At 38.7% G+C, this 26,957-nt stretch overlaps 1 protein-coding gene across 1 annotated transcript; it reads right to left on the bottom strand.

Annotated features, from left to right (window-relative positions):
* Positions 1 to 21,061, bottom strand: LOC128030739 (sodium/potassium-transporting ATPase subunit alpha-3). Its single transcript, XM_052618628.1, has 22 exons — positions 20,792 to 21,061; positions 20,643 to 20,707; positions 11,699 to 11,818; positions 11,555 to 11,614; positions 10,330 to 10,533; positions 10,098 to 10,211; positions 9,835 to 9,969; positions 9,636 to 9,753; positions 9,286 to 9,554; positions 6,173 to 6,371; positions 5,825 to 6,069; positions 5,346 to 5,538; positions 4,883 to 5,195; positions 4,427 to 4,577; positions 4,153 to 4,321; positions 3,911 to 4,065; positions 3,674 to 3,797; positions 2,398 to 2,543; positions 2,182 to 2,312; positions 2,000 to 2,101; positions 1,389 to 1,480; positions 1 to 1,204 (listed from the first exon to the last, which is right to left on the bottom strand). Exons 2-22 carry the CDS (start codon positions 20,646 to 20,648, stop codon positions 1,176 to 1,178), a joined length of 3,075 nt encoding a protein of 1,024 aa, XP_052474588.1. The 5' UTR covers positions 20,649 to 20,707; positions 20,792 to 21,061; the 3' UTR covers positions 1 to 1,175.
* Between the last annotated feature and the right edge of the window lie 5,896 nt (positions 21,062 to 26,957).

The following is a 26,957-nucleotide window of genomic DNA, read 5'->3' as shown; positions in this document are numbered from 1 at the left end:
TAGTATTAAATGTACTAGACGTTTTATTGGATTTGACCTTTCAGATTCATGTTTCTACCAGTAGTTGTGTCCTTATCTTTAGTTTCAGTATTCACACATCTGTTAGACTGCAACAACGCACTGTCCCTCCACTCACACACTCACACACACACACACACACAGACACAGACACAGACACACACACACAGACACAGACACACACACACACAGACAGACAGACAGACAACCAGACCTGATACTGCTTCATACCAAACAGAACCTGGTGTGTTTCGGTTCACAATGATGGTTGATTTTATTCCAGAGATGCTGTCAACATCATAGTAGTTTTCTGTACAGAACCTGTCAGGAAACTGAATTCTTTTGTTTCAATCATGTGACTTCAAACATACAAGAGAATCATTTTTTACTGTTTTTCAGTGTTTCTATCTGCCAAGATATGTCTTTATTCATTTAATCAGATGTGGTATTGTTTACATTTTCCCTACAACACAGAGACTGAGAGCATTTGGGGTTATTGTAGCGGTCAAACAAGCACACAAAGACAGCAAAAGAACGTCAGTGAGAGTAAGAGGATTCCAATGTCAAACTTAAGTAGAAAACAAAATATATATAAACAAAGCCACCAAAACCACCTCCATTAGTGATTAAAGAACACAAATCAATTAACAAGCACAATTACTGACAAAACATGAGTGAAATAAGTCAACGTTCCTATGTTAACAGTTTAGTGTGTGCGTTGGGATCCAACAACAGGTTTTGTATGATGTCTGTATGTTTGTGTGAATGGAGGATAGGTTGAGGGAAAAGGCATGGATGTAAAGGAGTGGTGAAGGGACGGCCTTTTTTAGTAGGCGGGCGTACATACTCCCTTTTTTGCGTCAAAATCTCCTTTCGTATCTACATAATGATTATGCAGCTGCCCGCTTTAGGTATATAGAGGACTTTATGTACACAGCTGTGTGAAAATACATGCAAAGATTATTATAGGAAATGGGGGGCTTGAGGTGAACATTTGAGAGTGTGGAAGGTGCTTTGTGGTTTCCTCTTTGGAGAGAGACGTGCTATTGGCTTAAAGCTGCTGGACGGCGGGAGTGGATGGTTTGCGTCTTGTTTGAGAAGAGAAGTAGCAGAACAAAATGGAAGATGTAGGAATGTGATCAAAGAAGATTTGTTGATCAGTAATATGTCTCCCTTTCCACCCATCCTGAAAAAAAAAAAAAAAAAAACAAAGACAGAAAAATGCATTAATCATTTTGAGAAATGCTGCACATCCCTGATGCAAACAAGGACATTTAATGATCCAAATCGGGGGCTTTATGCAAGATATATTCGTAAGAAGTGTGTAATTTTGTGCATGTGTCTTTGGGATGGTATGAAGGGACACGTACCACCGGGGTTCCGGCGCAGGAGCAGCTTTCGGACCTCATCATAAACAAAGATTAAGAAACTGTATGGGAAAGCACAGAACCACCAGCTCGGCCTGGAGATGAGAGAGACAGATGAAAAGAGAGACTGTTTTAAATCGCAGAATACTTTGAGTACCATAAACTTCATATAAAATTATTATGGAACCTTAACATTTGGATCATGTGATATACTGTATGTACATTTCAAATGAGTATTTATTACTGACCTAATAATTAAATAGCCTATTTACTAATAAAATGAATCATGAAATCTGAATCAGTTTCAGATTCTTTTGCTACTGTATGATTCATTTTCATATCAATGCATTTATGCATTTTTACACCCCATATTCAAGAAACATGAGGAGCAGGAATTCCTATCTGAATACTTTTAATTTGAAATAGAACACTGAAGTCTTTCTTGTCATTTTTGTTCTTCCTTGCTGATTAAAATGATTCATTCCTTTCAAAACAAAGAGAAAAACCTAACTGACCCTAGAGTTGGATCTGGATGTGTGCTAGTAACTGGCAAATCCATTTTCATGTATGCATTTGTACATGTGTGTGTGTGTGTGTGTGTGTGTTGATCTCACTTGAGCGGGTACATCCTGAGGGCCACATCCATGCCTGGGCAGTATGAGAGGAATGCAGCCAGAGCTGTTTCTTCAAACAGCCCAAAGATCAGAATCTTATTTCTGTAAAAGGACAAACACAGTTAGATCATATGTTCTCATTGATTTAAACATGTAAATGTACCCACACTTCCTGAACTCACTTCATGCCCTGCTGGAATACTGAATTACGTCTAGTCTTGCAGATGATGACATCAGCCCATTGTACAACCACAATACTGACAAAGAACGCTGTGTGACATGTAAACTCGACGATCTTCCTCTGCTCGTATGTCTGGGGATCATGAACACACAATCTTACAACGTGCAGGGAAACGTCTTTAAACCTTCGAGACAAGCGTGACATCTAAAACACTCACCCACTGCTGTCCGTAACTGTCCTCCAGGTCATTCATTGAGCGGTCATCCCAGTTGAGTCTGATACCCACGAGCAGTGAAGGAAGGAAGCCATTCTCAGCCAGAATCACAAAATAGCTGAAGAAACCACCCAAAGCCTGGATCATACCTACACACACAAACACATGCTTACTTTTTCTTTTTCTTTTTTTGAGCAGATGCCTGCACAATTTTAATATTCATGACAGATTTATAAAATAACATATTCAATTTACAAAATTATATAATAGTTAAATAAAGGGATTACTGTTATTTCAAGGGTCTTACAACAGCACAATAACCAAAACCCACATAGATATAGTAAGCAATATGATAAAAACAACAGATCATTTACATGTTTTGACACAGACTCAGAGGTAATATAGCTACGCTCTCTCTCTCTTTCTCTCCCCCTCTTTCTCTCTCTTGCTCTGTCTAATAACTTAATTATAATTAATTTTAATATCTGCATTATTTCTAATTCGAACAATAAAAATAAGAACAAGCAGAATAAGAAATTACCAATCAAAGGAAATCATTAATTTGCATTACAGAGGTGGCACAGAAGAAGACAAAAGTGGCATACAGGCTAGGTATTTACAGAAGTTTAATTAGGCTTAGAGGTGACATAGATGTTTTAAATTCATGACAATCTTATGAAATTAATATTTTAAATATAACATCTTGAAAAAAAAGAAATATTGATTGATTGATTGACTGAAATGATTTAAACAACACGAAGGATACTTAAAAAATGTAACTAAACCTGCCAGTAGGTGGCAGCAAGTCACGCAGTTCGGCACAGAATCATAGGCTTGTTCAAGATGCGCCTAGCCTCGCCTAAATGGCTGATTCATTCAGGAGCTTGTAAGTCTGTGATGGGTAGTTGAATCATTAAATTTGTGACTTGCAAATCAGCTAATCAACTCAAAACACCTGTAAATGTTTCCTGAGCCTTCAAAATGAAGTTTTGGAATTAGCAAAGGCGTTGGATGAGATGTGGGAGAAATTAATCCTACTCACAATAGCGTTTTAAGTACAAAAAGCGGACAAATGCCTTGAGAAATATAATCTGATCAGTGTTTTCAGGTGTGGTAACCAGAGTATAAGCTGAATAATTGATGATGGGCCATTTAATTATTAGAAAAATAATGCACACCCGAGGTGGTGATGTGACCATGATGCAAAGCGGAGTAGCACAGCAAACAGTTTCTATTTTTAGTACCAAAGCAAACAGTTTCAAAGTTGTATGTGACTAACCAATTTGTCCATAAGCAATGCTGATGAGACGCTCGTTCACAAGTTTGTCTCTCTTAGGGTTCCTGGGCTGCCTCTTCATGATGTCACTCTCAGCAGCTTCATAAGCTAGGGAAATAGCAGGTACCTGTGGAGGTACATATAAAGTCAAGTTTCTGTGAATGGGTAAATTATTGTGAATATTGGTCTGAGAGTAGGTCATTATTTTTCCTATTGTTCTTTTATTATTTTAGTGCTTACCATGTCAGTTCCCAGGTCGATGCAGAGGATGGTGATGGTGCCCAGGGGCAGAGGGATATTGACAATAATGAAGAACAGGAAGGGGGTGATCTCAGGGATGTTGCTGGTCAGGGTGTACGCAATAGACTTCTTCAAATTATCAAAGATAAGTCGGCCTGAATGGGGAGAAATTAATTGATATATTTTGTTTGACAACATCATTCCTGTCCTCCTATTCAATAGTCTTTTCTTGTCTTACTCACCTTCTTCTACTCCAGTAACAATGGAGGCAAAGTTGTCGTCCAGCAGAATCATGTCAGCAGCCTGTTTAGACACATCAGACCCAGCAATGCCCATGGCAACACCAATATCAGCCATCTTCAGGGCTGGAGAGTCATTCACACCATCACCTGTTACAGCCACAATGGCTCCCTAAGTGACAGAAAAACAAACAGGACATGTATAGAAAAAAAATAAGTACTTTATTCATATTACAAAGGACCACAAACCATCTTGAATACCAGCATGTGCATTTACCTGCCGCTGGCAACCCTCTACAATGATCAGTTTTTGCTGAGGAGACGTCCTGGCAAACACAATCTCAGTGTGATTCTGCAGAACTTCGTCTATTTGCTCCTGAGAATAGTCCTTCAGATCTGTTCCATGAATCACACAAGCTTTGGCATCCCTGAAACAAACAATAAATGCTGGTAAATATATAAATAACTTTGTCAATCTTTACAGGCAAAATCCAATATTTTAAAGGGCAAAATATTTTGCCATACAGATTTTGCAATAGGTTCAAGTTGGCCGTGTTGACCAATAGAAACTGCTTGGTTTGGAGGTGATTTCTGTGTGAGTTGTGCTTCATTCATCATTATATTATTGACAGGCAATGACACCTTTTTTGGACATGAAATTACACTAATCTGACCGTACCGTTAATGCATGTTGATATGTGATTTGCATTTACATTGCTGGTCATTGTATTACCTGGGATTGACCTGACTGACGGGGATGTTGAGGCGGGCAGCAATGTCTTCCACAGTCTCGTTACCCTCTGAGATGATGCCCACACCCTTGGCGATGGCCTTGGCAGTGATGGGGTGATCTCCGGTCACCATAATGACCTTGATTCCAGCAGAACGGCACTTTCCCACTGCGTCAGGCACGGCAGCACGGGGCGGGTCGATCATGGACATCAGACCTATAAAGCAAAGGTTGTCTGTATGGAAATTCACATCTTCTGTGTCAAAGGCAAAGCCTTTTGGGTACTGGTCCTCAGGCATCAAGACATGGCAGAATCCTGTGGAAAGAAAGAAAGAAACCACAGTGCTAACAGTCAGTTATACAGTTTAGTGATCATTATACAAAAATATTTGACCTAGAATGCCGTGACTAACCAATAGGATTTGAGTATTCTGGAGAGTTGTGTAATAATACCATATATACCCACCAAGCACTCGCTCCCCAAGACCTCCAAGCTCCAGGTAGGCGTTCTGGAAGGCCTCCTTCATCTCCTCATCCATTGGCTGCTCTTTACCCTGCAGCATGATAGTGGAACACCGATCTAGGATGCGCTCTGGTGCCCCTTTCATCACCAACAGGTAGCGGTTATCATTGGGGTCTTCTGTCTCATGAATGGACAGCTGTGGAAATATGGAAAGAGGGATGATTGAGCTTGACTAAAATTTTGAAAATACCCCACTTCTATTTTTGACATGCTGCAGAGGTTTAAAAAAACAATTTCAGATTTACATTTAGTCTTTTATCAGAACCAAACAATATTTAGTTCCAGTATTTTCACAACAACAACAACCGTATTTGCACTACACTATGTGCTATTGTTTGTTTGTTTAACCTCAGCTTTTCCATTGATGTAACTCATACTGATATTTTCTGTTTGATTTTGAAAATCAGTAACGGATGACAAACCTGGTATTTGTTGGTGGAGTTGAATGGGATTTCGGCTACTTTCTTATTTTTCTCTCTCATCTTCTTGACTGAGCCACAGGAAAGCTCGATACACTTGAGCAGGGCAGACTCAGAGGCATCACCTGCCACATCCCTCTTTAGGATAGGCAGAGGATCTTGTCCCGCCTGAAACACAGCCCTGTTACACAGAGCCGCCACACGGGCCAGAGACACCCACGTCACTGAGCTCTTATCAAATGATGCACCTGCAGAAAGAGACCAACTTAGACTCTGGAGGGAAACACTGGTGTCATAAAGTGGGCAAGACCAGATCACCATTAGGCTCTGCATAAGAAGAAAAGAACAAACCAGACTGATCTTCAGTGGTGTCAGCTTCATGGATCTGGTTGTCAAACCACATGTGTGCAACAGTCATTCGATTCTGGGTCAGAGTTCCAGTCTTATCTGAGCAGATAGTTGAGGTGGATCCTAGTGTCTCTACGGCTTCGAGATTCTTAACCAGGCAATTCTTCCGAGCCATACGCTTCGCCGTCAGTGTGAGACACACCTGAGATTAAAGAGACATAAGGAAGACATTGATTAAATTACATTTAGGAATAAAAAAAATATTCCAGTTCGTCTCATACGAATTAGTGCTGCTTTCGATTCTACAGGTGCTTCTCAATAAATTAGAATGTCGTGGAAAATTATTTCAGTAATTCAACTTAAATTGTGAAATGTATGTATTAAGTCCAATGCACACAGATTGAAGTAGTTTAAGTCTTTGATCTTTTAATTGTGATTATTTTGGCTCACTTTTAACAAAAACCCACCAATTCAATATCTTAACTAATTAGAATATAGTGACATGCCAATCAGCTAATCAACTCAAAACACCTGCAAAGGTTTCCTGAGCCTTCAAAATGGTCTCTCAGTTTGGTTCACTAGGCTACACAATCACGAGGAAGACTGTTGACCTGACAGTTGTCTAGAAGACAATCATTGACATTCTTCACAAGGAGGGTAAGCCACAAATATTCATTGCTGTTCAAAGAGTGCTGTATCTAAGCATGTCATCAGAAAGTTGAGAGGAAGGAAAAAGTGTGAAAGAAAAAGATGCACAACAAACCAAGAGAGCCGCAGCCTTATGGGGATTGTCAAGCAAAATCGATTCAAGAATTTGAGTGAGATTTACAAGGAATGGACTGAGGCTGGGGTTAAGGCATCGAGAGCCACCACACACAGAAATGTCAAGGAATTTGGATAAAGTTGTCGTGTTCTTCTTGTTAAGCCACTCCTGAAGTGTCTTACCTGAGCTAAGGAGAAGAACTGGACTGTTGCCCAGTGGTCCAAAGTCCTCTTTTCAGATGAGAGCAAGTTTTGTATTTTTGTAATCAAGGTCCTAGAGTCTGGAGGAAGGGTGGAGAAGCTCATAGCCCAAGCTGCTTGAGTTCCAGTGTTAAGTTTCCTCAGTCTGAATCAATTGGGGTGCAATGTCATCTGTTGGTGTTGGTCCATCGTGTTTTTTGAAAACCAAAATCACTTCACCAGTTTACCAATCAATTTTGGAGCACTTCATGCTTAATTCTGCTGACCAGCTTTTTGAAGATGCTGATTTCATTTTCCAGCAGGATTTGGCACCTGCCCACACTGCCAAAACACCAAAAGTTGGTTAAATGACCATGGTGTTGGTGTGCTTGACTGGCCAGCAAACTCACCAGAACTTATCCCCATAGAGAATCTATGGGTTATTGTCAAGAGGAAGATGAGAAACAAGAGACCAAAAAAATTCAGATGAGCTGAAGGCCACTGTCAAAGAAACCTGGGCTTGCATGTCAGCTTAGCAGTGCCACAAACTGATCACCTCTATGCTAGGCCGAATTGAGTCAATAATTAAAGCAAAAGGAGCCACTCCCAAGTATTCAGTACATGTACAGTAAATGAACATACTTTCCAGAAGGCCAACAATTCACTAAAAGTAGTAATTTTTTTATTGGACTTACGAAGTACTCTAATTTGTTGAGATAGTGAATTGGTGGGTTTTTGTTAAGCCGAGTTCAGACTGCACGATTTTCAAAGTAGTCGGGCCACTGTTCTTTTCACACTGCATGACTATCTTGGCCAGCATTCAGTCACTGCTGTGTTCACACTGCACGATGGATCAGCGACAGAAGGTTTCACACCGCATGACTTTACAATAAAAAGAATCACAGACAACTCTGTCTTGCACGCAAACTATGTTTCACAACCAAACACACGCGTGATGTGACAAGGAAACAACGTGGTACCACGCATGCAAGACCGAGTTCTCACGTGAGACTGGAATTATTATTAAAAATGGTAGCCCGCAAGAAGCTTGCAATACAAATTGCCTGTTCGCTGATTTGCAGTGAAAACAAGAAAAAGAAAAGAAGAACATGGAGGAGGAAATGGTTGGGGAGACGCGAGGATATTGTACTCAATAACTCCTCCAAGAACTCCCCGCTGCTCTGTATCTTATCGGTCATCACCGATGTAGTTTTCAGTCAGAACACTTTTCACACAGCATGATTTTGAATCACAGACAGGTCCAGATATTTAGCATGCCAAATATCTCAAGGGCATCATCGACTCGTCTGCAATTCTCTCAGATCGCGTCACACTGCGTGATTGTCACACGTGTGAACAAGCACCGATTTGCCTGTGATTTCGGGCATTTGTCTGCAATTTCTCAAAACCTGCCGGCGAGCCAAAAACTGGGCTAAAATCATGAAGTCTGAACTCGGCTTGTGAGCCAAAATCATCACAATTAAAAGTACCAAAGACTTAAACTACTTCAGTCTGTGTGCACTGAATTTATTTAATACACGAGTTTCACAATTTGAGTTGAATTACTGAAATAAATTAACTTTTCCATGACATTGTAATTTATCAAGAAGCACCTATATTAATAATCTTTCAGTTTTATTGGAACGAATGGCTTGTGTTGGAGAAGCTGATAGCACTTCTTTGGTTTTCATCTTATATAAGTGACAGGAAGCAGTTTGTTCAGATTAAGAATGGTCAATCAGAAATGTCCATTCCCAAATTATTATGAATTGATCATATCAAATGTTTATAAATGAAAAATCTATTCAAATTAAATTATTGCAAGATATGTTTAAACAGACTTTTTACTGATTTAGATATATATCCACTGTATGTTTTGATGCACTAAAAATAATCCTAGTCTTTTGCCCAGGAATCAGACTACACTGGTCATGCTAAATGTTTCAGCTTCACAAAATAAAACATAAAGGCTCCAAAATTTCTGACGCACTGTAAAAGAACTGGTTAATGAGATTAATTTAGCTGGAAATCAGTCCACACTGGTTTTTAATTCACTTAGCGTAATTTTCTCTGGAAACTATCTGGTCATGCTGAATATTTTTGGACAGCACTGGTTACACTGTGCTAACTTTACTGAACGGTATTCGAATGCTTAGATTACTGAATGTGCTCACAGTGACAGTAGCCAGCAGACCCTCAGGCACATTAGCAACGATGATTCCGATGAGGAAAATGACTGCCTCCAACCAGGAGTAACCCAAAATGATTGACAGAATGAAGAAAGCCAGTCCTAGGAAGACAGCCACGCCTGTGATGATGTGAATAAAGTGCTCGATCTCCTTGGCGATGGGGGTTTTCCCTGAATCCAGTCCTGAAGTCAGTGTGGCAATGCGGCCCATCACGGTGCGATCGCCAGTGCAGACCACAATACCACGAGCAGTGCCTGACAGAGAAACAAAAAACGTCACGCTTCTAAACCTCACATTTACACAGGTTCAACACTTCACTGTAGCAAATCCTGCACCTTCCACACAGTTAGTGGAGAAGAAAGCGATGTTACGGGTTTCCAGAGGATTGTCATGAGTGCAGTCAGGGGATCTCGTCTGAGGTTCTGATTCGCCGGTGAGGGAGGAGTTATCCACCTGTGTAGAGACACACAGTTGTCCACTAGGTAGCAACACAGGTACAATTATTTACAAATGACTGGTTTATAAACCACACACCTTGCAGCCATGAGAAGAGATGACTCTAAGGTCAGCTGGGATTCGGTCTCCACCTTTGACCTCTACCAGGTCGCCTGCTACCACTTCCTCAGCATTGATCTGCATCTTCTCTCCTTCTCGGATTACTAACGCTTGCTGTGAATAGAAAGAGTGGGTAACACTTAATTTTAAGGAGTCCTTGTTACACATGATACATGATACAAAGAGTGTTTTTTTCTACTCATTGTACTACTCCTTAAATTTGCAAGGATTGTCACCAGTACCTGGGGCACCATGTTTTTAAATGACTCCATGATCTTGGAGCTCTTTGCCTCCTGGAAGTAGGAGAAGCAGCCAGTGATGATGACCACAGCTGACAGCACAATACCCAGGTACAACTAAGAGGAGACCAGAGAAGACACATTCAGTTATTCTATTCATGTATTCATTTTCAATATCGATTCGTTGAAAAGAATGTGTGTAGTTAATGGTGCTAGTGTGGGAATGTATACGTACGTTATCTCCAGCTGGCTCATCTTCGGTAGCAGCCTGAATGGCGTAGGCCAGAAAGCAGAGAATAGCTCCGGTCCACAGCAAGATGGAGAAACCTCCGAACAGCTGACGGCAGAATTTAACCCACTCTGGTGTTGTGGGAGGTGGGGTCAGAGCATTTGGCCCATCTCTTGCCAGAAAGTCTCTAGCCTTTGCATTAGTTAAACCCTTTTGCGAAGAGAGAAAGAGAGGTCATTATCTAAATTTACTAAATCAATGTCGTGCCACTCAGTTACAAGTTAAGTAGCTACAATGCAAAAACTAATCTGAATAAATCATGAGCAAAAGTTACTTTCAAGTGCAAATGTAAAATTTTATTTTAAGTATTCACTCTGTGAACATATCAAGTATGCTGTGTACTAGTAAGGGTCTATTATACCAGCGGTTCTCTTCCAGGGGGCCTCAGAGAACATACATGGAGGTGACAAGATGACTTGAAATTATTTAAAATACATTCTTATTTGTTAATTGTAATTTGAAATATTACATAAATAAATATTAATGTATTATATAGTGTATGGTGCTCCCTAGTGGTCAATAATAAGCAGTTTGTTGCATCAGTCATTCCCAAGATAAATGATTTATTCAAAAATGTAAAACTCTAAAGCTAATATTATCTACTTCTTTACTTATTAAAAAGAGCTAAACTTTTATTACATAAATAAATAAGCAAGAACCTTATTTAAAATAAGTGCTTATATATAAAAATATTATACATTGACATTGTAGGCTATTTATTTGTATTTTTTTCCATCAACAACTGTTGTTTTAATTGTATCATATACAGTTATAGAAACTTCTTGAATCATGAAATTAATCACAGTCATTATCCTTATCTACTGGCACCTATTGATACTCCTAGTTTCTGTTAATTTAAAATTTTGAACACAAGAAGTCTTGTCATAATTATAGCAGAAGTACATCCTACAGGGGAGGCAAAACATTATACAGAATATGGTGCTCCCTAGTGGACACGTAGTGCTGCAAAACTCATTCTCAAGACCTGTTCTTCATAGACTTAAACTCAGATAAGTGTGTTATGCTCTATTATATTTTAAATCACCTAAACACATCAGATTTATATTTGCAAAAGGGTGTTCTTTTGTTGTTGTTGTTTTGTTTTTTATTATTTTTTTTAGCAAACATGGAATCCTGGTTTTAGCATACACTAAATAATTTGTGAGTTTACCTGAACAATGTCTGTCTGAAATTTCCGGCATACTTCCTCAACTGACATCTTGTGTTCCGTCTGAAATGGAAGGTAAAAAGTGAAATTAACAAAAGAAAAAGACAAAAGATTGCTACCGCGCTGCTTTGTGAGTGTGATTGTTACCAAGGGGACTTCTTTTTTCAGATCATCAAGATCCTTGACCCCCTTCTTCTGCTTCTTTGGAGAAACTTTTTCATCTTTATCTTGCGTGGTGGCCACGCGGTAGCTATCCGATCGCCCATACTAAAACACAGAGAATAACCAGTTAATTAACTTTAGACATTCAGTCACAGAAACTGAGATTTTCATGCTGTGTTTCAAACAACATAAGATCATAATAAAGAACAGTTCAAGTCATTTTCAGTTTGAACACTGGTCTGGCAGATGGTGGATCATGGGTAGTGTCCGAACAGATCTGTCCCTTTGTGATCTTGATTGTGTGGTCACCTCAAAGAGCTAATTTAACCTCATTCAATTTGCTGAAAGAATACCGAACTTCCCATCGTTCTGTCATTCATATGAAGTGAGTGTGGCATCAAAAGACTCTTGTTGTGCATCAAAGACACACTGATTAGGTTGAATATGAGTCTGTTTCAGTTTACAGTGTCATGAAAGTCTAAAATGTGTAGTGAAACATACCCAACACATTTCAGAGAGTGCATGAGCTTCAAAACATCTTGAATCTAATTTTTCACGCTTTGTTCTTTATCTAAATGAAAACAAAAACCGACACGTCTGGTTTAGACCAAAAGACGTAGACTCACACACCAGGTGATGCCTATTAAAAGAGAATGAGAACGTGAGAGAAGAAGATGGATGGATAGATAAAAAGAAACAAAATGGGGGAGAAGATGGAAAGAGAAAAGAGCTTTCAGATGTGGGGACTGAGAGAAAGCTGACAGACTAAGAGAGAAATTCAAAGAGAGGGAGAGACAGAGGAGTATGTGTCACTTCCTGTGTGGTAATTAGATATTGACCTGCTGCTCTATCAGTGTGAGCTTGTCGCCGTCAGCGGCTGCTTTTAATGCTTGATGACTCTCAGCATCACACCACCTGCCCAAAACCAAGCGGACACACAGCCGCACACACACACAGTGACCTTCTAACCAGCCTGCATGGGACACACAACAATGCCACAGATCCTGTGACAAAAGCCAGTGCGTGTATGGTAGGTGACACCACTCAATAATTAAGTGAATAGAAAGTGAGGATCACCCCTATCAGCTCACACTGATCGTACAGCACATCTAAAAGCACATCTAGGAGCTTTTAGAGTTTGACTTTGTATTAGTGGCATAACAGTGTGAAAGCTTGTAAAAAAAAAAAAGAAAACTGATGAGATATACTTGGAAACACTGCAAACATACAGTACACACAGGTCCTCTTTCGTTTCTATCAAATTAAAGACAGCTGAATACACACAAAGAACAAAGGGAACGATGAGAGAAATGAGACGGGGAAAACCCATAACGAGAGTTGTGGTCAGAGGAAAATAGATTAAAAAGAAAAAAATAATAATAATATATGCTATGTAATATGTTTCTATACTTTTTCTGTTTTTATGGTAGGTGTGTGTCTTTAGATGTGAAGGATCTGTACTGATACCTGCACTGCGGCTAAGAACAGAGCATACTCTTTCTCTCACAAACAAACCTGAGGCAAATTCTTAGAGATATCAGATTAATATTAACTTTGAGTAAAGCTCATGTTGAGAGATACACTGTCAGACATACAGACAGGGTCTGAGAAAAGGAAGACAAGAAGATCAGTTTCTAAATCTTTTTGCCACACCTGTTAATGGAAGATCCATTGAAAAGTGTACATAAAATAAAAATGAATAAAAATGAACATAAATAACATTTATTTATTAACATAAATAACATACATTTTCCACTAAGATAAATGATGTTATACCATGGAAGTTACTTCATCTTTGAATTGTTCATGTCACATACATTTGCAAAGGCCTGATTCTTACACTGTTATTGAAAACATTTTATTTTCAGTTCATAATAAATTTATTGGCAAGTAACTTTAGAAACTGGTGAGTAAAGTATTTTTTTTGTGCCAAAGCCACTTATTTGAACCTTAGAGAAAACCCTTCAAATCTACAGTTATTTATCATTATCATTGCTATATTTATGTGATTTAAATGACAGTATGGTTTACAGTAGAAGTCTACTGTAGAAGCTGCATGTCATTAAATGGTAACAGTGCTTATCTAATTCCTGATGAGATATAACTGTGCTCTTTTGGCAACATTACTGACTGAGTGTTCCTTGCAGAGAATAACATACTGCTCTGTGAGAGAACCAGAGACGATGGGCTGGAATTACACGCCAGCACAAAGACATTTCAGCTGACTAAGACAGAACACACACACACACACACACACTCACAGTCTCTGGTACCGACTTATGTCTGTCCCCTGAACTCTTCTCACAAATTATTGATGCTCTTGAAACTGAAGGACTCATTCAGTCTACATGTGTAGTTTTGCCATCACAGGAATTAATTATATTTTAAAATATAGTAAAAGAGAAACCTTATTTTAAATTTACATTCAGTCATTTTGCAGATGCTTTTACCCAAAGCAACTTACAGTTGTTGACTAAAGAGGCAACCAGACACAGGAAGTGCTCGTAATACCAAGTTTCAGGCATGGTTCACATAAGAACAAGCTAGAAAGGGAAGGAATAAATAAAGAGAAAGACAAAGGTTTTATTCTCTCTTTAATTTAGGATGAAGTAGCGTCAAAAGAGATGGGTTTTCAGCTGTTGCTTGAAAATATCAGCTGTGAGTATAAGAAAACTCAGAAAATCTTACCGATCCCAGACTTTTGGAAAGCAGTGTCACTTGAGGCAATGACGAAACCACCATCGAAACCATCTTAATCAAACTGAATAGAAATCATATCTTTTTACACCATTTTACACGATGGTGTTTTAGAGCCATGCAAATAAAAAATTATAAAAAGATTACAAGAATAAAGTCTTTTTTTTAATAAAGTCAAAATTATGATAATTAAGTCATAGCAGTTACAAGAATATTATAGTTATAATATATATAGTTATATAGTTAATATATATAGTATATAGTTATAATATGTTGAGAGTATAGTCTATTTTGTGCATGCAAATGGCAGCACTGGGAGAAATTCCAGTGGCCTGGCAACTGATTTGAATATTGTGGGATTGTTAGCATAAAGTATCCAACTGTATGTCAAATAATCAGAGGTACGGTATGCTTGGAAATAATATTTCATGTCTTCGAAAGCATTTGTTACTTGTAGAGCGCCAGTCACATTGTACACAAGCATTGTACTTTGGCACTATTAATGTAAAACAAAGTCTCAGCTTTCAAATTCTACCAGATTAATAGCAAAATCCTGAGAGGATGTTCAGTACCAGAGGGAGTCCATGCCAAGCCTTGTCTTCTCAGTCCAGCTAGTCCTGATCTTTAGGCAGCATGGTGCCAGCTCTAAAGCATTGGACTGTTATGGCAGCAGACACATCCGTACTGCCCTGAGAGTGCTGTTTGGTGTGTGATACATTGCTGTGAGTGTGTCAATGACTTTTACATGTCGATACATCCATAAAAAGCTCTTTTTGATCTGGCATGAGTGTGTATTTGTGTGCTTGACTCTGGGGACTGACCTTAAAAGTGTGAGTCATGAAGTACTTGTTCAAGAGCAGATAAGACTGAACACTTCATCCAGTTTGTGACTGAATGAGTGTGCGTGCGTGTAAGTGACCTTGCTGTACTATCTGTTACATTGTGAGATGTAGACCAGGCTAGATCTGGGCCTCAAGTACAGAATAAATAATCTATAATTAAAAATCTAATCAATAATTTCCAAAGCCATATTTCTTATTTTAACACATCCCTTCAAAAATCATGGTAAAATCATTTAAAAAAAAAAAAAAAAAAAATCTAGTTATCTTAAGCACTAAAAGATTTTGCGTAGAAATTGATACTTGTAAAGAAAAAAAATCATTTATAAAACTTGTGTTATAACAAAAGACTAGAAATCCTGATGAACGTTCAGTAAATGGAATAATGGAATTATTATTTTATTTTACGTATATATATATTTTGACACTCCTAGTTTCAATTGCTTTTTTTCAGCCACAAGGCCAAAAAGTTTGAGAATCACTGGTTTGAACCAACAGAAAAATGAATAAACCTCCTTCATTAATAAAGAATACTGAGATTAAATAATTACTATGATGAGGTCATTTAATTCCTTTACACAGAATCCTCACATAACCATTCCACAGCTCAACCAACAAACACACACACACACACACACACACACACACACACACATTTAAAGGATTGTAAAATAAAAATAAAATAAGGGTGGGGGGGTGGTTGTTGCAATATAATTAAATTTGGTCAGCGCTTTCTAAAATCAACATTGAACAAAATCTATAATCCTCCTTGTTAAATTATTACCTCTATATCCCCTCCTGTTCTTTCCTATCCATTACTCTATCCCTCCATCTGTCTGTACTTCATCCACTCAGCCAAGCAGAGACAAGCAGCTTTGCCAGAGTGTGGAGCATCTGTGTGTATGTTCTTGATTGGAACAATAAATCACCGTCCCAAACTACAGTCGCAGCAGGACACACAGATTCTTCACGTCTCAAAGGTGTTGTCCAAGGATTCCTCTCTTTATTCTGTCTCACACAGACAGACTGTACACACTTCATAAGCAGTTTCTCTTGCCATTTTATCATTTTTAACTCCCTAGTTAGTACTTAGTCACGTTCTCTCTGACATCTGACATTTATTGTTCATTACAGCTCTAGTTAAAGCAGAGCCGATGGTCAGCTGCCCAAGAATTCCTTCTGTCACAAATGGACTATTATTTCTCTGCTCCTCTACCAACAAAGGATGCATTAATAAATGATGGTGTGGTGTGGATGTGGAACCTGAACCTCCACCTCCACACATGTCCCAACTGATGGACCTGAGGGGGCAGTTACACTACATCAACACTGGGGAAAGAGGAGGAGAGGGTAATCTGACCTTGAGTATCCTCTCCACTCACAGACGTCCAATGGACAGAATGTGATAACGAAACCTAACACACTTTTAAGCCCAAATGTGTCATTTTATGCAGAGACAATTGTCAGTAAGACACTTTTAAGTTGTCTTTAAGTTGACTTAAAATTGAAAACATAGTGCAGAAATAGCACTCTTCACATTTAACCTTTAACAACAACAAATCTTTCATATCTCTAAATGTGGTCCAATAACATTGATACATTGAGAGACTGTACCATAAGCCAGTAGTTATAAGAGGCGTATGATGTGGGGGGTGTTTCCATATAAAAAAGATCAATTAGTTCAAAATAATTTCTGTAATTTCAATCCTATATTAAAGTCATATTAATACAAAGGCAGCTATAAAATGTTCTAATTATTGATTATGTGCTCAACTGAAAGATGTTATACAGAATTTCCATTTATTCAGGACATGATGTTCGGAGAGGACATGCATTGAATAACATTATTTATTGATTAAATGCATTATTACATTTAAAACACAATCAATGTACTTTATATACACTACTGTGCAAACGTCTTAGCCCATTAGTATTTTCACCAACAACAGTAAAATAAAATGTCGTGTCTCACAGGACCACGGTGCTATATAAATACAGACATACAACAATGAAGTAAAACAGTATAAACCTATAAACAACTAAACTACTGACAGATTTTGACTATAAATATAGTATATATAAAGGTTTACCTATATACAAGCTAAAAAATACAGACTACACGAATGCTTCACATAATACTTTACCTATACAAAACTAACCTACTGACAGATTTTGACTTTAAATACTATATATAAATGTTTACCTATATATAAACTAAAAACAACATTCAAACTATACAAATGCTACACATAAACACTGTACATATACACAAATTAACCTACAGATTTGGAATATGAATATACTATATATAAATGTTTACCTATACATAGACTGAATATGAAAATATATATAAACTATACGAATGCTTCACATAATACTGCACATGTGGAAAGAAAAACATCGTAAGTCAAGCAGCTGGCTGGGGAATAGTGCAAGATGACTTGTAGTGCATGTAAACACATATTTTAGTCTTTATGGGAGTATGTGCACACAGCAGTGTGTGTGGAAAGTGTCTAGTGTGCATAGAGGAGAATTGCACAAGAAGGATTCTTTTTGAATCATTTACCTTCTCTTAACTAAATCAAATGAACATTTGGTGTGACCACCCGTTGCGTTTACAGGTAGGTTTGTTCAAGTGTTTTGTGCATCATCACGTGTCTGAACATGCCATCAGATGTTCTCTCCCTCTCTCTCTCTCTTGGGTTAATAATGAAGCAATATTTAAATGTAGATAAACATTTTCATAGAGTAAGCTGTGCACATTCTTGGTGTTTGTTTCCTTCTGGTCTTTTTAAATGGCAAGACTTCAACATTTAATAACTGAAATTAATGTTTTACATGATTTTAATGTTTTTAGATTCAAAAAAGTCATACAGGGTTTTAAAGGGGTCATATGATGTGATTTCAATTTTTCCTTTAGTCTTTGCAACTTCACAGATCTTCTTCACGCACCAAGAGCTTGTAACACTCCAAAGAGAAAGTCTCAAATCAAAAGAGATATTCTTTATCAAAGTTAAGTCTCTGCCTCGCCCCCATAAAATGGCTTGTTTAAACCTGCCATGTCAGAGAGATCCTGTGTGTATCGAGGTGAAAGTAAGAGCACTTTATTTGGCCTCCTGAAAGAAAATGCATTTTAGGAATCATTGATGCATTTTATAGACGACCATTTCGTGTAGGAGAGGAGGTAATTCTGACTTGGCTACAAGTTTTGCGCATTGTGTGTGTGTGTGTGAGAGAGAGAGAGAGAGAGAGAGCAGGTCAGCTGTCTTAACTGTCCGTGACTCGTGTACTGCAAACACATATGAGCTTCATCAGTGTGTTTGTCACACCACTCTGTTCATCTTTCGGACTTTAATTGATGGTAAAACTAAGGACAATATTAACTGTCTTTACATTTATTTTGATAGAAGAAGCTCATGATTATGGAAAGGTGGTGCATTATATTTCCAAAATGTCCTTGCGGTGTTCGGCCAATCACAATGCACTGGTTCAGCTGGCCAATCAGAGCAGACTGCGCTTGTCAGAAGGAGGGACTTTGCATTTGAGAGAGGCGGGGCATAGAGGATAATATGTTTTTTGAACATTAAAGCATGTCAACATATTCTGTTACACCAATCACACAAAATAATTATCTTTTTAAAAGCATCATATGACCCCTTTAATGTTTTTACATTCAAATAAGTCATACAGGGTTGGAACTGCATGAAGATATGATGATAAAGTCGTACTCTTGTGAACTATCCCTTTTAGAGACCATTTGAACTCCACGAATTCATGACCTCTATGAAATTTGTTTAATTTCCTCTATTCGCTTTTCGTATCCGCATCTCGTGCCTATCACAGACCGTTGTCAGGGAATTTCCTCTCGCGTGGCTCCGCCTCGTGTTTGACGCAGAGAGCGGCCTGTAGAGCTGGGATGATGGTGATGATGATGGTGCACTGCCGCGAGCATCACTGCGACACAACCGGCACGGCGCGCGGCAGAATCGTCTGAACGTTAAACTGAAAGAAAACTGCGCTTAAGAAAGCAGCATGTCTGTTTAACCAGGTAAACTCACACAGCGCTAGGATTAATCCATGACTTCACAAAACTGTCTGCGTAGCGCTGCTGGTTCAGTTTTGACGCAGTCACCGCAGCGCGTCTGTGACATTCAGTACATTCAGTACTGCGCTGTTTAATGTTTCTAACGGATATTTTATAGCTGAAGCCGGGCTCTCCGGTTCCCTGGCAACGGCTATCAATTCTCTCCGCGCCTCGCTGCTTCCTCGGCGCGTCATACAGACACGTGACTCCGAGCGCGATAAAGCCTCGCTGATCAGACAAACTGCGCCACTCGCTGACATTCGTTTCACCCCAACGCAGTTACAAACTGCAGCCTACCTGATGATTCTCCATTGGCCGCTATTCAAATTCAACATTAGGGTTCATGATTCAGAACTGGATCTATTAAATCTGTCCTGTCAGTGATTACCCAAGTGAAGTTATGTCACAGATGCAGGAAATAAGCCGTCTGAAGTACAGATTTCGGGTAACCGCATTATGACGCATGGACTTCAGCGATGGACCGGCTTTGCGATGCGTGTGTGTGTGTGTGTGTGTTGACAACAGTCACTCAAACACACCCAGAAATGCCGACTGTGCCCATAAATACAACAATGACTCAAATTCCTATTCAGTACATCCGGATTAACTGTTCAGAACAGGAGGCGCGCGCTGCTGAGAGTAGCCTCAGTACAGAAGAATGGGTGGAAATGGGGTGCTGGAGGGGGGAAGGGGGGCAGAAACAGTTCTAAAACATGTCAAAACGAACTGACAAAACAACTTCTGAGCATACACATTCTGAATAGAAACAGACATCACGCATTCATCCGCCAAAGACAGCATTACGCAGCGCTGCCCTTATAGAAGGTCTCCAGCATAACCCGATTAAACTGGCACGTGAAGATTACTAAAATAACCGTACAGATACTATCATTCACACAACACCGACAAGCTTTCAATTAAGATGCCAGGTGTAACGTCATCTGCGTCTACGCCACAGACTGTATAAAAACAGGTCTGCGCGGACTAAGACGACAGCGTCTAAAAGTTATGAAAAGCAGTTCCTCTGCATTTGCTGCTGGTCATTCACAGACTTTAATCACAATGCCAAATGTATAATGTCTAATCTGTGACGTGTGTTTCCAGAGCGTCCTGTCCCATCAGTCTGTCGCAGTCTCGAAATCCGCATCTAAGTCAATGTCATTCTGTCACTTTGTATCTGACAGTATAGGACATGACGCAGCGTTTTTCAGCATTTAAACCTGCTCAATAAAGTTTCAATTCATTTGAAACATTGTTTTAACCCTTTTCTGTTTGCTACGATGCAGTCAAAGAGAGGTGTCGTACTTACCCCCATGGTTGCGCAGTCAGTCCGTTCTCTTCAGGTAATATTGGAGTGATGGAGAGAGGGACACCCTTTTACGAAGAGAGAATGGCAGTCATCAGAAAGGCGAATAATTAACTTATACCTGGTTTAAAAACTTTGATTCGGTGGTTTACCTCGGCTGAGGGACCTAATGCGCGCACTTTCACGTCAAGATATAAAATCAAGTTATTCGTTGCAACATGAAGTTAATGAATCTGACAACTTGTTAAGGATTAAACAAACTAAATGGTCAAATGAAATTCGACGGCGAGGCAGTGCATTTCGCATGGATGCCGGTCTCGTGCGATGCTCTTAGTTGTTGCGATTAAAGCCGGCAAAACTGCGAAGCCACACGGACACCTTTTTATGATCTGGTGTCTCTCCGCAGCACCGCAGCTGTCGCATCACTCCGCCTCGAAAGAAGCGCCGGTAGATGTGAGAGATGCGCTTCTCAAAGGAACGCCCATATTGGCGCTCTCAGCCAATAGACGCAAGCAAGCTTTAATATCGACGTATCATCTGTCCAATCAACGCGTAGGCAGCAGATGCATGTCACCAATCGGAAGCGGCTGAGGCTCCTCCTGCGGTACTGCAGAATTCCTAAGGTGACAGTCGCACAGCATCATCGCGTGCTCTGAGATAATCTCGTTTTTGATAAAATGGACTAAGAATAAGCTAAGTCATAATCGGTGTGATTGCATGATTAATGTATTGTAAACGTGTTTGGTTTATTGTTGTTTCTGTGTATTTATTACGTGTATTCAATTTGTCAGAGAAAGAGCACTCCTCCACTCCTGCAGTTCTACCCGACACTGCGGTAATTCTGAAGCACATTATGTTCAAATGTTGAAAACGGTCCTTTCATACTTAAACACTGCCTAACATCTTAGACATTTTTTCATTATAATCTTATGTTTTATGTATATAATAATTTATCGTGACTTTTCAGTTATCAGATCACCAGTTTTGGTCTCTTTATTATTTGTGGCGCATGTCTCAATTGTATTTGTTTTTTCCACTCTGGAATAATGAAATAGCAAATTTTGTAGCTTATATAAATAAGAATGACTAATGCTTCACCAAAGGCAAATATATCTTGCTATTAAGCTTCATTTTTACATGGGCTATACATTACACATTTATATATACTTCATTCTATACATTACTCTTTATTGACATCTTCTTCTATTTCCTTCACTCTCCTATACTGAACACCTTATTTAACTTCATTTATCTTTTCAAATCTGAACTACAGTTTCTCTAATTCAATTCATTAGCAAAATCCACAATACTGAGTACAGTATGATGAACACGATGACTGCAAGAATAGCTTCATACTGAATACTCATTTACAGTGCATTTAAAAAGAACAGACAACTACAAACAAGTTCAATAAAAAGAGAGGAAGATGGAGATAATAAATGAAAATGTGACCTTACTCTCAGTGACCGTGGAAAGGTCAAACTTACAAAGCAAACACATTCTGTCACCTTAAAATATCACAGATGCCCTTTAAGTACTTATTCATGTCTCTTACAAAAGACAAATGTCATATGTTAAAGAAAACATATGCATACATATCACAGCTAGGCTATAGTATCTGGGAACACTTCGTACTCCAGACAGCAACCTTCTAATAGTCAGAGCCACCATCTACAGATCCTTCACTGCTAATGTGCATGACATAGACTTTCAGTGTAAGACATACATGATATTACAATTGCATTACTTTAACTTCATTTTTGGTTTTCAATAACTTGTTAGTAAGCATAAAAAACAGAAAAGGTTAACTAAATAGCTTTTGGCAACATCTGATGCAGAGTTTATAGTTTAATCAACTGTGTGGCACATTTAATGCCCCTTAAATGTAATATAGTAAGCACTGTCTGTGGCATATTACTGATAAAGCTTTTTCTGAATTTTTGAAAAACAAAATGGCTGACACCATGAATGCTATATCCTTCTTTAACCTTTGGCAGCATCCCCCACAACCCTCCCTCCCCCCTCCCCCCACTGCAGAGAGAAGCAGAAGGGAAAAATTTCCACGGCAACTGCAGTCAGGTGACCTTATCTCTTAGTCATGATGCTGAGTCAGAAAATGGGGGATCGAGGAAGAGAGGGAGACAATCAAAGAAACCCTCATTTTAATCAGTGACAGTTACATCACCACGAGAATCAGCCTGAGAACACTGCTGCTAATGTGTGTGGATGAGAACTGAGTCCCTCATAATCTCAACATATATATATATAACATTATATTTGTATGTATAACTTTAAAATGGAATTAATAAAACTTTTAAAGAAATTTACACTTATATTTAGTAAGGACGCATTAAACTGATCAAAAGTGACAGTAAAGACATTTATATGGTTACAAAAGATTTCTATTTCATGCATAAATGCTGTTTCTTAGAAATGGAAAAAATGTAACAATTTCCAAAAATATTAAAAAGCACAACTGTTTTCAACTTTATTTAATGCTGAATAATATTGTTTGTTCATATATACATATGATTTATATATACAGTATATACACACACACACACACAGTACAGAATATGGTTTAAATCAGTTTTAATCTAATCCCTCACATTTGAGTCTAAACTAGGTCAAAACTAGTTTACTAAACTATAGTGACATTCTGTCAGAGAGACGAACAGTGCATCTAAAGGAGGTGGGAATTTCCCCAAATAAGCTTCCTTAATGTAAACTGACAGCAGGAAGAATGTGTGAGTATATCTGAGTGCAGCAGCTGTATTCTGAGCCAGTTAATCATATGAACATGGTTTTGTGCTGTTTGACAGAGAACAGAACATTCTCTCCCAGGAGCGATGTGCTTTTTATCTTTTTTCCAGGGCACATCTTAAGTAATTGCACAGCTCAGATGCTGCGATGCTGCGGGAGCGTGAGGTTACAGTGCTTGATTCAGAAATACATATGCTTATCGGGGCACTTTTTCTTTAAGAGGAAGGTAGATGTCAGAAGGCCAGACAGTAAGAGTAGGGTGTCCTTGGAAAGGACCTTTCGGGGTATAAGGATGAGATGAGGAGTGAACGTCACAGGATCATGTATATCAGGAACCAAAGCTGCATGTCAGTTCACAGAGATGCGAAATGAATTAGAGATAATGAATGGGAGATACAGAGAAGAATGAGGAGACAGTTGGAGTATTAAGAGCACAGAGGTATTTGCTACACACACACACACACACACGGACGTCATCCCCTTCCAGATTAAAGTGACCGCTCACCATGTGTCCCCGTTGCATAATGACTTCCCTGAAAGGAGTAGAGGACAAGATAGGAATAGACCTGGATTAAGGAGAGGAGGACAGACATGAATGCGGGGGAAAGAGAGGAAAAAAGAGAGGATGGGGCGATGATGAGAGAGGTTTCGGGCCAAGGGGTTTAAAACAAGCAATCAAATTCAGATTAAATGTAGCACTCCGTGTTCCTTTTTTTGTCAGACCTTTGTGTAAAATGTTGCTCCAAGTCCTTTTGAGCTAACAATAAACTCTTGATAACTTCTAAGAGTACACAGACACACTTAACGTTTCAGTCAGCTATTAAACTGTCCTAAAATGATCTGTTCAGAAATCAATCATGCACTTTTCTGTATAGAGAACAATGAAAACTGATCTTTGGAATATATTCTTTCTTTTACATTTAATTAGATGTCTCACTTGCCATTTAATTAATTATTTGTGAAATTTACTAGCGAGTGAAACTTTTGACTCAAAACTTTATAGTAATGAGATACTAGCATCTGTCTCTCTAATGCAAATGCCAAAAGGTATTTCTTTTTGAGTTTTCTGAACGCTGTAGGGTGGAGGTGTAGTCTTTGTTGTTTTTTGTGTCTCAGTCAGCTGAATGGAGAAGGAGAAGAGAAGAAAACACATACCCCATGCTAGTTTTCCAGGTGCGGGTCCTCAGGTTTTATTAGCATTAGGTTAGCATTTAGCACTATCTGAAACTGCTGTGTTGACAATAAATTCTGTTATGATGAAGAACAAATGCACTTGTGTTCGGTTGCCCATTGATCATTGCTTATGATTTATGATGTTTTTTTCCCTTATTATTCTAAAGTACAAGGTGTACAGATACACATCACACACTCAAGATAATGTCACTTTTTCCCCATTAGTTTGAAAAAGTGCTTTGGCTAGATTTTAGACACATCATCATTTTTGCTCGGTTTCTCTCTCTGTATCGCAAACAAAAAAGCATACAGACACACATACGCAAGTGCAAAATATCAAATCAGCATAATTTCAGTTGCCAGATTTGGTAGCATGAATGTGTGTTTCACACCTGCTCTTAGAGCATTTTATTGTACTCACATGCAGTATATGAACTAATATAAACCTTAAAATTCAATAGTTTAATCTCTGTAGGATTCTTTATCTATGCAGAAGTGCGTGTTGAGCATTTTGTGACCATTTTGATAAACCTAATCTGCTATTTTGATAGCCCCCATGCCCCGAAATACGCACGAGCAGAAAATTCACGATGTAAGGTGGTCTATAAATAGCAGCATGGCATCACAGCCCCTCCTCCACATCTGTTAGTCATGCTATTTATGCTTCACACACACACTAACACACTGATTCATGCATACAAAGTTTTAGGCTCATAAAGTGATACTTTTAATGCAGTATGACATGCTGAATCAACCAATCAAATTGCCTGCAGTGAATGCATATCTAAGGAAAGGCCATACCATAAACTCATCCGTCCAGCATCCAAGACTAAGTTACATAAATCTCAACATGAAGCAGCATTAGCTTTACACTCTTACACAATGCATCATTAAAACAGGTCCCTTTCCCTGTTGTGAAGACCCTGTTAGACCACACTGCTTCAGGATCATTTATGCTGGTTTTGTGCTGCTTTGGCCAAGCATAGCCATCCTGTTTTTCACTATTGCCATTTATCTGATCAAGGTTATCGACAAGCCTTTTATCATAACTAGCTTAACTATCAAATCTTGCATTGTTAAACCAAGTAACCTAATGATTTTCATGACTTGTGACTTAACGGTTAACTGTTCTGAAACTTTTTTTCAGTTGTCTTTTGGGCGCAATTCATCCACCACTTTTTGTGATATACTCATTTGTGAAGAAGTATGTATTGTCAGTATTTAAAGTAGTACACTTTAAGTATGTTTCATACTGGACAATACATGTAATTATGAATTTAAATAAAGACATACTTAAGGCATATTTAGGGAGGTCAAAAATGCGGTAAAAAACGGTAAACGAGATAACAAAGTTGCAACATGCAATAAATAAACAATCATTTTACAGAACTGTAGGAGATTTTATATTTTCTGATTTGTGTGTAATTTTCTGCTGAAATTTCAAATCACCTTTTAATGCAACAACTGACTTCTGAGTGTACTTATGCAATGCAAGAATTGTTTTCATGACATTTTCCATTCTTTCTTCCTCTTTTTTACTTCCTCTTAGAATTACTAAAGAATTATTTAAAGTAGAGTAAAGGAACAAGAATCATGACGCACGTGAATAGAACCATAATGTAATACAGCTCCTAATAAATGACTTAAAGACTCCTGGAGGCAAGCGCGAGGAAGGGAACAAAAGCAGATCCAGTGTGAGTAATTGACTAATTGTGTGGTTATCTCACCAGTAACAATGAGCGATGTGGGCCTGAAATCTCATGAGCAGGTGGACAAAACCCAAACCTTTACACCCGGGCAATGACCACCTTACACAGTCTTAACACAACCACACAAAAACTCTATATCACAAATGTCCTATATGTCATTGTGCTAAGGGGAATTACACATTCAATTAATAATATATGATAGTAATATATTATTAGATGCTGGACAGAATATTTCTGCTGCTCTGTTCCAGACAATGAAATCGAATGGTGCTCACTATATACCATGTGACTGGATTCTAGTTTGCACCATGTATCCCCCTCATTTCTCTCTCACTCACCATTCTGTCCAGATGTCCTCCTCCGTCTCCTCCTCTAGTCCAGAAGAACCTACCCGCCTCAGGGTCAGAGGTGACCCAAAAACAATGGATGATGCAGGTCAGAAAAAGAGAGAGACATTCAGTAAATGATTCTGGGTGTCAGAAGGCCTCTACATTAGTCTACTTTACTCCACATACAGAGAACAAGAGATACTGTCCACTAAGCACCTTAAACAACCTGTCTAATCACAGCTTCTATTACTTGTCACACACACACACACACAGCACAATAGGGGGTCGGCAGTCACATGACAGGAATATCATCCTCTTAGCAAGAAACGAGAAGTCTAAAAAGT

This window comes from Carassius gibelio, chromosome A16 (genome assembly GCF_023724105.1).
Source record: "Carassius gibelio isolate Cgi1373 ecotype wild population from Czech Republic chromosome A16, carGib1.2-hapl.c, whole genome shotgun sequence".
NCBI lineage: Eukaryota > Metazoa > Chordata > Actinopteri > Cypriniformes > Cyprinidae > Carassius > Carassius gibelio.
The sequence above is the reverse complement of the archived record's forward strand: the minus strand, read 5'-3'. Positions and strand labels throughout refer to the sequence as shown.

Coding starts and splice junctions, on each gene's coding strand:
- LOC128030739 (XM_052618628.1), bottom strand. Junction 10,534..11,554: donor TTCAGACAGACATTGTTCAG/GTAAACTCACAA, acceptor TCTTCGCAAAAG/GGTTTAACTAATGCAAAGGC. Junction 10,212..10,329: donor ATGAGCCAGCTGGAGATAAC/GTACGTATACAT, acceptor GTCTCCTCTTAG/TTGTACCTGGGTATTGTGCT.